The sequence below is a fragment of the Chinchilla lanigera genome, unplaced genomic scaffold (assembly GCF_000276665.1).
Source record: "Chinchilla lanigera isolate Chin_1 unplaced genomic scaffold, ChiLan1.0 scaffold00016, whole genome shotgun sequence".
Lineage (NCBI taxonomy): Eukaryota > Metazoa > Chordata > Mammalia > Rodentia > Chinchillidae > Chinchilla > Chinchilla lanigera.
Window position 1 is genome coordinate 27,517,046 of NW_004955417.1, and position 11,990 is coordinate 27,529,035.

Sequence of the window (11,990 nt, forward strand, 5' to 3'; positions counted from 1 at the left end):
TCCTGTCTCCGCACGGCCCGGTCCCCCACGCCCCTGTCCCGCACGGCCCGGTCCCCGCACGCCCCTGTCCCCGCACGGCCCTGTCCCGCATGTCCCGGTACCCTCACGCCCCGGTCCCCGCACGCCCCAATCCCCGCACGGCCCTGTCTCCGCTCGGCCCGGTCCCCGCACGACCGGCCCCGGTGCCCGTAAGCGCCCGGGCCCAAAGCGCGCTCTCAGCCGCGGCGAGGCGCACAGCGGGTTGCGCTCTGCTCGTTTTCAAGTCCGGGAGCTGCGAGCCAGCGCGCCGCCAGCCGGGCTCCCTGGACTACGGCGCCGGGACGAGAGCGCCCGCCCTGCCCGCGCTGTGTGATGTGGCCTGTGTCCGCGGCACGGTTCTATTTTAAGGGTCTAAATCGTCAGAGCTGTGCCCACTGCGGCGGTTTATGTGCGCTCTGCATTTTACAAATGTGTAGGTGTGGCCCACAAAGTACCCGCTTCCCCGCAAAGCTAGCAGTTCTCTCTCTGAGGCTTTACGGGACCGCACCCGCGGCTTCCCACGACTCTCAGCCCGGAAAAGTGCACTGCGCTGCCGGGCTCGGGTCACCCAGTGGGTGGGATGCCGGCTTGGTGGCAGAAGAGTCCGCGTAGTCTCCGAGCAGGGTTCAACCGGCGCTGTGGAGCCGCTTCTTTGTACAGGACTTCCACAGCCTGCAAGTTTCACCGGGTTCTGCCCCCTGGTGGACACAGAGGGGACTGAGCGGCGAGCGATTGTGCAAACCCGAGTCTGAACGCGGGTGGGGCGGGCATTCTACAGTGGACGGAGGCCGGTGTGTGCCTGAGAACCCAGGGTGGTGACGTCCGCGGTCTCTGAGATCAGTCCCGAGATGCAGAGGTGCACGCAGACCCAGCGCGGCACTCCTGGCCCCACTCCCTGGACTCCAGCGGCAGTGACCCCCAAGGGTGACAGCCCGAATGTTTCTAGGCATTGCCAAGTGTGCCCGGGGGATAGAGATGTCTCCAGTTGAGAAAAACTGATAACACAGGAAAATGAGACCGGCTGTGTAGCATATTGCCTTGAGGGAAATCACTGTGAAAGAAAAAAACAAAAAAAATTACCGAAAGTTTCTTCCTTCCCACTTCAAATATCCATCCAAACATGAAAAATAGCTGCTGGTGAGAGTGAATGAAACGGCTGAAATGAAAATTAAGCCTCAAGTATGTCAAACTTAAAATGCTTTGTACCTGAGCATGTCTTCAAGTACTTCTGGAACCTAAATAGTTCTATTATTGATTCTCTAACAGTACATAATCACTTGTGCCCTTTTCTCCTTACTGTCAGTTCCCTAAATCACAGTGTCACAGTCATAAGGAAATCACTGGTCCTAATCACCGATCCAAGCTGGCAGTACGAGGAGCTGATCTATCGGCCAGCAGTCTGGCGGCACGAGATCCTCCCTAGACAACGTGATCGCTGGGTTTTCTAATCTGATCGTATCCAAGCCCAGACAGTGAGGTTAAGCTTTGAAGTAAGGAAATATGTAAGGAAACCTGGTGTTCTTGCTGGATTGTGGGACAGCTGACACAGCTAGGGAAATGTACTCAAAGGCTGAGGCAGGAGGATTGCCACAAGTTCAAGATCAGCCTGGGCTACGTAGTGAGTGCACGGCCCGGCTAAACTATATACGGAAACCCTGTCTCAGCCAAAGAAAACATACAGGACATGATAAAGTAAAAAATGTATGTGGGTTGTGCTGGGCTTGGGAGGACCGGTGCCTGGCATCCCTGCTGCAGCTAGTTCAGGGCTGGGCACAGGCGTTGGACAGGGGGAGCCCGGGTGTCTCCTCTGCCACCATCAAATGGCCGTGGCATGTGGCTTCCTTGCGGCCTTGCCGATGCGCTCTCAGACGGACCCAGGTAAGGAGGGCACACGCCACGCTCACTCACCTGGTCCCGGGGAGTCAGAGGGGCGGCTGGGCCTGGCACATGCAGAGAGCACTGGGCTGGGGCTGGCTCCTGAGTGCGTTTTGTGCCCTACTCACTTTATTTTTTATTTTTTTATTTATTTTTCGTCTTTTGAGACAGGGTCTAACTGCAGTTCAGGCTGGCCTTGAGCTCACTTTGTAGCCCAGGCTGGCCTCGAGCCCACAACAATCCTCCTGCCTCAGCCTCCCGAGTGCTGGGGTTACAGGCGTGCACCACCACGGCTGGCAAGTGTCCCACTCACTTTAAAGCACGGGCGAACCACAGGCCAAGGATGGGGGCGAGGGGTGTGGCTCGGTCGCACAGCACACGCTTAGCGGGCGGGAGGGGAGGCTCGGTCAGTGCCCAGCCTGTGGCCTCCTCGAGAGAGAATCCTTATTAGTCTCCACTTTACAGATGAGGGGACAGGCCCAGAAATGTGGAGTAACTGCCCTGTGCCATGTTGCTGAGAAGGGAGGAGCCAGGGTGAAAATCCAAAGAAATGGGCTCTGGAATCCATGCCCTTTAAACTCGCCAAGATACTGTACCACAAATGACACAACACTGACGGCCCAGCCCCTCCTCGGCTCCGGTAGCTTGCCGTGCCCTGTTAAGGACCCACGGTCACCTGGAACTACTGTAGTCACTCACTCCTCCTTGGGCGGTGGCTAGCATGCTACCCTAGCCTACTACCGCTGCAAAAAAACAAGGGGGGGGGGAGAGGGTGTGCACGTGCCACTCAGAGATAATTATTGACAGCTGAGTGTTTATTTGATAATTATTCTTAGAAATTCAGCTTTGAAAAATAATTCAAAAGAAGAGAAATGCTGTATGGATAAAGATTTTCATTACAATAACATTAACGATAGGAAAAAAAAATAAACTAAGCATCCCCAAATGGTATGATTGTGAAACCAGGCTTGGTGGCACACATCTGTCATCCGAGCACTCGGGAGGCTGAGGCAGGAGGATCACTGAAAGTTCAAAGCCAGCCTGAGCTACAGAGCAAGACCCTGTCTCCAAAAAAAAAAAAAAAAAAAAAAAAAAAAAAAAAAAAGAGAAAGAAACAGAAAAGAAGAAAGTATAATTAAGAAATCCATGTCCTTTCATAAGACATGGATTTAGGAGAAAAGCACCAGAATACTAAATTGTGTTTCCCTCGGAATACAGTTCAGTAACATCAGGTGCGCTTATCATGAGCAGTAGAGGGAAAACGGGAGAACGAAAACATTTTGTTCCCTTTGACGTACATGTGTGAAGTTTGTGCAACAAAAATATGAGAGAAATGACGATGATTTTAAGTGAGGTACCCAGGGATGTGGTGTGACGCGTGGCCAAGCTATTTGAAAGCATTCTTGACCCCTGCAGGTGCAGGGCGCACGCGCGCCCATTGAGCCTGTGCGCTAAGTGGTGTCGCTTCCCTCCTCCCGCAGTACAACGGGCTGGGCACGTGCCTGCAGGGCCCGGCGGGGGTGCCCGGGCGCGACGGCAGCCCTGGGGCCAACGGAGTCCCGGGCACCCCTGGCATCCCCGGCCGGGATGGATTCAAAGGAGAGAAGGGGGAGTGCTTGCGGGAGAGCTTCGAGGAGTCGTGGACCCCGAACTACAAGCAGTGTTCATGGAGCTCGCTGAACTATGGCATAGACCTCGGGAAAATTGCAGTAAGTAAAGCTTGGATTAAAGTTGATGTGAAGCACAAGAGTTTTCATATTTGACTGTTAACTTTTAGGGGAGCATATTTTTTTCAACCACCTTTTTAAAAAAAGGTAAGATATTTAACTCAAATTTAACAGAAAAATGGTAACATTTCTGGGTTCATTTTATAAATTTATTTCTAAGACAAATCACCATATATTTCTAAGACAAATAAATCACCATAGATTTTAAACCATAATCTCTAAAATAACTTACTTTTTAATGCAAAAAAATAAAAATAAAACGAGGAGAACATAGGTATCCGTGTCAGATGGCAAAAGCTATTTGCTAATCCTGGCCTAAGGTGGATTAAAGTCCAGGCTGGTGTAGGAAACTGCTGTGATGTCAGACCTAAAGGTGGGAAGGAATTTCCCCCCGATGGGAATTTTCTGCAGATGGGAGTCTGGCAGTGTTCCTCCTTGCTTGGATCAGCATCCTCAGCCTAAAGTTGCTGACATGAGAAGAGATGAAAGGGACCAGAGGGAGGTACTGGAGTGACTGTTTGAAATTGTTCCACAACACTTGGTGGCGGGGGCGGGGGGCATCGCTCAGAAGAGTGTGTCTGGCGCTGCGTTTCGATTCATGATGTTTGCTTGTCTGGCGTTGCTCACCGGTGTTTGCTTTAAAAGCATTCAGCAAGTCCAAGGGGTAGGTGGGCTTGAAGGAGCTGGTGTAATCTGTAAGCCTCTTGCTTCTGCCAGCGACCAATTCCATGCCTGGGTCCATGTCTGGAACTTAGTACTTCCTGGTTTAGTGACCTCGACCACTGGGCCAGTAGAAGAGATTTTATTTTCACAAAGCTCAGGTTTTTAGATGCAGTCTATGCATTATTCCTGCTCCCTGGCCCAGCTCTTCCTGCTGTTATCTGTGAAAGGAGCCCGAGATGGTCTTGCCTTGGGGTCACCTGAGTTTCCATCTGACTTCTTAGAAAGCATTTTATCAAACTAGTGCCTGGTTATTAAACAGCTGACATGGGTAGATTGGCTGTTTATTTACAGTTATTGATACATCGCATCAGAAGTTGCTGAGTTCTCTCTATAAACTTCTTCTGGATTATAAATCACTAATGTGTCTTAAAGTTCCTTTTAGCTGTGGTCAGAATGAGTAGCAGAGCATTCAGCAAGCAAAACCCGCACACAAGACAGGTGTTGCAAAGGCCAATTAGAGAAAGAAAAAAGCATGTAGGTCTCAGGAGTATCATAGAGGTGAAGACCGAAAGGCTGCCTGAGCGGCCCCTACTACTGCTCCTGCGTGTGGAGTAAACGAGCCGGAAGGCGGGGACACGCTTTCTGAGCTGCTGTCTGTAAACCCGGTACTTCGCACTTAGTTGATGTTTTTCAAACAGGAAAAATGGAGTGGTTTGGTCAAAAGTACCGGTGGCCAGTTAGTTTTGGTAAAATGAAAAGACACATTAAATGGGGCCAAAAAAGAAAGGAAAAAGCAACAAATCTAAGAAGGCCATAGTTTGATTTTCCTAGAGTTCTTGTGACAGTCTCTTAACTTGTTCTTAATTCCCCCAGTCTTGTTGGGAATCTCTCTCTAAAAGTCAAGCTCTGTAAACAGTGTGAGGATAAGGGTGTTAAGTGAAATTCACGGCGTAATGCCGAAGGCTTTTTTAACCTGAGTGGGCCGTGCTCTGGACCACCTCCCTGTCTGTCGCAGGAGTGCACCTTCACCAAGATGCGTTCCCACAGTGCTCTGCGGGTCCTGTTCAGCGGCTCGCTGAGGCTCAAGTGCAGGAGTGCGTGCTGCCAGCGCTGGTACTTCACGTTCAACGGGGCCGAATGCGCAGGCCCACTCCCCATTGAAGCCATCATTTACCTGGATCAGGGAAGCCCTGAACTGAATTCCACAATTAATATCCATCGCACTTCCTCTGGTATGTGCAGCAGTGACCCTGCGGAGTGTGCCTCAGATCTGAGATGGGTTTTGAGTCTCACTGTCGTGTTGGGTTGTTAACCTTCGGGGGGAAAAGCTCTATAGTAAGTTGGCTGTGCATGGTCATGATCTTCACCTTGGGCTCCACCGCAGAATTACTTACGGATCTTTTTAAAACGTATGGATACCTGGGTGCCATCTCTAACCAACCGACTCAATCTCTATGACTGTCTGTTTGTTGTTGAGACACGGTGCTGCTATATACTCCAGGCTGGTCTTGAACTCATTATGTAGCCCAGGCTGGCCTCAAATTCACAGCAGTCTTCGTGCATCTGCCTCCTGAGTGCTGAGATTACAGGCCTAGGTCACCAAAACAGGTGACCTAGCATATGTATTTTTTAAAAGATCTCAAGATGAATCTGATGTGCCCAGAGTTGAAAATCAGTGGGAAACTTTGAAAAATGCCCGTGGATGGTTCATGTGTCCCTAGGAGGTCTGATTTCAGGCAGTGGGTGGAGCCTGAGGTATAGGACTTTTCACATAGCTCCTACTTATTGTAAAGCAGGGCTCTCTCTGTGATCAAATTAAAAAGCTTCCTCATGAACATGTGCCAGAGAGGAAGAAGTGCTTCCCTTCTGAGAACCCTCTAAGAAAAATCTAGATCTGTCAAATATCATTAGGAAGTGATTCAGTGAGATACTAATCGATATGAACAACTACTTTCTATGATGCTTAAGTTATCTTACTGGAATGTAAGCCCTTGGGGCCAAGGGCTCTGGGTTATGCATGGGTGTACTTTATAAATTATTTAACGAAGCATTTCCCACGCAGGACGGAAACACGTCTGATACGGTCATTTGGGTGGCGTGTCGCAAGCAATCTGTTGTTAATAAGAGTGTGTACTTATGGCGACTTAACGTTACTCCAAAACCACTGTCCCTGGTACACTAAGAGTCTGTTGGGCAGAAGGACAGCAGGGCACCGACAGCTGGCATATCAAAGGACGACACTGTGGCTGTGCCCAGGTTTGACAGATCTTTGAATGTCATCTGGTACCTGTGTCTAGGAGGAGATCCGGTCGAGAACTCTAAATCCTGCATATTTTAGCCGCTTAGCAAGCTGCTACACTATGTTATCACAGCAAAATATTTAATGTTTTCCATCATTCAACAAACATTTAGTTTGTTAATGATCATGAGGTGACCATTTGACTCTTTGCATGTGGGGCAGACGCTGGACCCAAGCTTGTCTGACGCGAGCGGCTTGGGGTGATAAATGAAAGTTTCCAGGCCATGGATGGCAAGGTCTCGGGGAGCGTGAGCATTGCTGGGCGTATTCACTAGACAGAGCACTGAGGTTAGATGAGGTCATGGGCCCACTGCCTAGTTCGTCCAACATTGTGAGAGGCCTAAGCCACAGCCAGGCCCAGGATACTGATGGACAGCCCGAGACTCACTGATGGGACAACTATTGGAAGTCTGTTGCTTCAGAACTCCATCTCAGAGCCTCCACTGGTGTCTTAGTTACTTTTCTCTTGCTGCTGAGAGAAAATACCTAAAGCTCAGAGGGGAAAAGGTGTATTTAGGTCACAGTGTATAGAGGTTCCAGTCCATAATTGGCTGGCTCCAAGGCAGAGGGGCTTATGGTAGAGGGGCAGCTGTTCATGGTGGCAGAAGACAAAAGTAACAAGGGGGAGAACAAGACTCTTTCTGTCCTTTTATCTTATCCAGACTACGGGATTAGGGTGGTGCCAAACCAATTAGCGGACTGATGTAGTAGTCACCCACCCTTAATCCAAGTATCACACACTCTAGATCCAGCCACCTGTGAAAAAGCCCTGTGACCGCATGAGGCTTTGGGGGGCATCTAGACACAAACCATAACAGCTGGGATGAACCGAACTCAACCAAACAGGAAGTCAAACCAGTCACCACACTACCTCTGTGCCAGGATTCTTTTTTTTTTTTTTTCCGGTACTGGGAATCAAACTCACAACCTTGCGCTTGCCGGGCAGGCGCCGTGCCGCTGAGCTAAATCCCCAGCCCCTCATTTTCTTAAAGACTCTGCCAACCTACAGTCCCCCTGACCCCCTAGACATCACAGGCAGCATAGCCTATTATACTGATCATGAGTTTTAGGTGTGGGTGAAGACCCTAGATTAAATGAACGCAGGTTGCATGTTAGTAGGTAAAAATCTAGAGGGTGTGTGAAAAGAAGCATAATTATAAAGCATCAGAACAAAGGAAAAAAGCAGTGGTTTTTTTTTGTTTGTTTCGTTTTGTTTTGTTTTACTAGGAGGAAATTCTATGTAAAATGTGAGTCCCAGATTGAAGAGCTGGTATAATGATTATGCTAGAATCTCTTCGAGCTAATCATAACCATCCTTCTGTGTGAGTAGCATCAAGCACACAGATAAGTGGTAGGAAGAGCCTTGTATGAAAAAGCCTTGCGTCTCTCAGGTCAGGCCTCTCACTAAGTTGGATAGTCTTGGCTTTTAAAAGTGTAGGCTTTCTTTGTGTAGTCAAATAAACTGCTTTTTGGTTTTAGGTGATCTCTTTAACTAAACAAATTATAGTTTTACGGTTGAAACCTGTAAGAAAACTGCCTGTTAAACTTACCTCATAGAATAGCATCTTTGAAAAGTTGCCAGCACCTTTTAAAATATACACACCCACTAAGGACAAGAACTTTATAATGAAACTTTTATCATGTATTAGAGTTTTTAATTAGCTTTACAATAGACAGAATTGTCCGCTAGCTTTCGAAAGTCAGTGCAGTGAATAGCTTTGCTCTTCGTTCTAAGGAAACTGTGCTGTGTCTTGCAGTGGAAGGCCTCTGTGAGGGGATCGGCGCCGGCCTCGTGGATGTCGCCATCTGGGTTGGGACCTGCTCCGATTACCCCAAAGGAGACGCTTCTACAGGGTGGAACTCAGTGTCCCGCATCATTATCGAAGAACTACCCAAATAAATCCTTTCGCTTTTCACTCCCTACCTCCTTTTTTAATTATGGTTCCTCTAGCATTTAAAAAGTATTTTACATATACGTCTAAATGAAAAACAAGGCTAGCCATGTTTACAGACCAAAGTGTGATCTCACACTGCTTTTACTTCTACTACCCATTTTATTTCAGTCAAAACTGGCGTCAGGGTTTTAGTCGATTAGAAGAGCTTTTTCATGTTCTCATTCCCTGAACACCTCCAGTTTGGGATTTTGTGTGGTGCTTAGTTTTTCCTGTTTACTTAATGTAGCAGTTTTAAAAATATAAAAGTTACCGGTCTTTGTACAAGTTGTGAATGTTTACAGTTGTTTTACACCTGTTAAATAAAACATATTTCAAACACCTTTAATATCTTAACCTGCTTGCTACTAAAATTGGAGCTGCTAGTACTTCATATCTGAAAGGTTCAGTATAAATCTAATTTTGTATTTATTCCTTTTAACAATCGATATATGAACTTTTAGTACATGTACAGTGTGGCTCTGTATCTTTTTTTGGTTCTGTATTGTGAGGGACATAAAGAAAAAAGGTGGCTAGGTCTCAGGAAATATATGAGGACTTTAAGAATTTTATCTTCATTAACAAAGAGTAAAAAAAAATGTGGAGTTGGGCCTGAAACTGCTTATTTAGCAGAAAGGATCAGACATATATAAAAATAAAAAATGTTAAGGAGATCAAAGGAAGGACGATCACTCTGGCTGAGATGATCAGAAAGAATTCCTGCAGCCTGGACAGGTGCAGATTGAGGGAGTTAAGCAGATCCTGGGATCCAGCATGAGCTCATGAAGGGCTTTATCTCAAACCGAGCTGGAAAACAGTAAGGACAAAGATGCCTGGCTTTGTTTACAGACAAGGCCCAGGAACAGTGACTAATCCCGTGAAGCTGATTGTGATCTCTGCAAACTCTTTCCCACTAAAAGGAGGTAAGGACTTCCTGACACCTGAGTAGCTGTGTTAGTCAGCTATTTGTAGCTATGACAAAAGACCTGAGACTCCATGTAACTTAGGAAAGGTTTTCCTGGGCTCACAGTTGCAGAGATTTCAGTTCATGGCCCATTGGCTCTGTTGCTCCTGGGCATCACTGTGGTTAGCAGAATACCATGGTGAAAACAGAGACTTGCCTTGCAGCAGACAGGAGCCAGAGGGGAAGCACCTGGTGTCAACTTACAGCTCCCAAGGTAACCCAGGCCCCCAGGACCTACTTCCTCCACACAGGCCTCACTGCCTAAGTTTCCAACACCTCCCAATAATGCCATCAGATTATGAAGCCATCAACAAATTAATCTACTGATAAACTGACCTATTAATCCACTAGATCCATGATACAGTCAGTCACCTTCTAAAAAGCCAAGCAACTGAATGTCCTTTAGGGGACATTTACATCCAAACCCTAACAGTGATTTTAGCTCTGGGGCAGGAAATGTATAATAGGAGCCTGGGACACCTGTTATTCTGGAAAATGAGGCAACCATGAGAGATAACTCAAAAGGTGCTAAGGGGCCAGCTTGAATTGGCTCCACTGGCAAAGGCAACATGATTAAGCATCAATAAAGATAACTGTGATGGCTCGAGACATTCCACATATATTCAAATGCACAAGTTCATAATATACCAAAATAAAATCCACAGAATGACAGCAAACCAACTTACACTTTCAAAATTGGTAAACAGAAGCATTATGTAGTCTGCCTTTTTTATATGAACTGCATCTCTAGGTAACCAAATTGATGAAGGGAAAATTTATCTATCATCTATCTATCTATCTATCTATCTATCTATCTATCTATCTATCTATCTATCATCTATCCATCTCTCTATCCATCCATCTAACTGAGACAGGGCCTCAATATGTATCCCTGGCCTTGAACTCACTATGTAGTCCAGGCTGGTCTCAAACTCAGTGATGGTCTTGCTTCAGCCTCCCAAGTGCTGGGATTACAGGTGTGTCACCATACATGGCTTCGAATTTCTCTTTATAAAAGTATGTATACACAGTATTATGCATCTTATAGTAATATCATGTACTAATACAGTAAATCCCTGACTTAAGAATGAGTTCCAGTGCTGGGAGTGGTGGCGCACACCTGTAATCCCAGGAGGGTGAAGCAGGACTGCTGTGAGTTTGAGACCAGCCTCAGCTACATAGTAAGTTCAAGGCCAGCCTGAACTGCAGAGACCCTGTCTCAAAAAGAAAGGAATGAGTTCCATCCTAGGAGAACGTTTGGAAGTCTGATTTGTTTGTAAGTTGGAAAAAGTGAGTCTTACACACCTTTGACATAAACATACAATGCAACGCATTAAGAAAAAAGTACCCACTCAAAAATACTGTAAATAAACTTTTCACTTTTACGGTTACCTTTAAGTGATGGTAGGGTACAGTGCAGTAACTATAAATAAAGTTTTCACTTTTGTTTCCATGGTTATTGCTCTGCACTTCCCAGCAGCCCCTCCACATCACCACGGCTCTTCCTCTCACTTCCGGACGTCCTGGGCTCTGACTGAGCGCGGTACTGCTGTGCACGATGGCGCCGTGCAGTGAGTGCCCAGCAGCGCGCGGTGACAGCGTCCGGCAGACCCAGGCTACTGTGCGGTTTGTTCGCATCTACAAAGGTTCGTAAAGCAAGGTCCATTTGGATTTGTGAAAGTTCACAACTTGAATGTTGGTCGGGGACTTACTGTATAGCTAATGAATGAAGGAAGAGCAGTAACATCAGACCATCCCCTTCTCAACCCTTTATGAATTAAGCAGTCTAGCAATGTTCATCAATGACTGATAAACTCTGAAAACAGAAAAAACACAGTCTCTTAATAAAAACACACACCGCTACCCAAGAGGTAGTTTTCCCAGGAAACAATCCAGCCTAAATGTGATTTAGCTTCCAGATCTATTCGTTTGCGGCAAATAGGATAAAAGAACATGTTTATAATAAGCAAAACCTGGACTCTGAGAAATTGAAAAGACAGTTTCTTCAAAAAATATACTGCAAGAAAAGAGAAAGACAGACATCTTAAAAAGATGCTTGGCACCATTCGTCATTAGGGAAATGCAAGTTACTAAGATGGCTACAGAAAGAAAATGAAAGTGTTGGCAAAGATTTGGAGAAACTAGAATTCTCATAAATTGCTAGTGGGAATATGAAATGGTACAACCATTATGGAAAGAGGATGTGTAATTACCATATGACCTAGCATTTCTCCTCCTAGACACATATCCAAAAGAACTGAAAACAGGAATACATTAACTAAAACACAAACATTCATAGCACTAGTCACAATAGCCAGGAGGTTGAAACAACCCATGTGTTCATCAGCTGGAAAAATAAAATGTGGTGTATGGATATAAAGGAGTATCATTTAGCAGCAAAAAGAATAAAGTGCTGATAGCTGCATATGATGGACCTGAAACATTATCCCAGGTGAAAGCCACACACAAAAGGCTCAGGTAGCAGATCAGCATTTGCGATGGGCGAGGGAGGC

The 11,990-nt window shown here is 46.6% G+C and overlaps 1 protein-coding gene across 1 annotated transcript; it reads left to right on the forward strand.

Annotated features, from left to right (window-relative positions):
* Nucleotides 1–3,374: 3,374 nt before the first annotated feature.
* Nucleotides 3,375–8,862, forward strand: Cthrc1 (collagen triple helix repeat containing 1; the record flags this gene model as incomplete). Its single annotated transcript, XM_013512691.1, is given in 3 exon segments — nt 3,375–3,602; nt 5,299–5,515; nt 8,340–8,862. Coding segments are annotated over 3 exon segments (588 nt in total), but the record flags the coding sequence as incomplete, so codon positions are not given.
* Between the last annotated feature and the right edge of the window lie 3,128 nt (nt 8,863–11,990).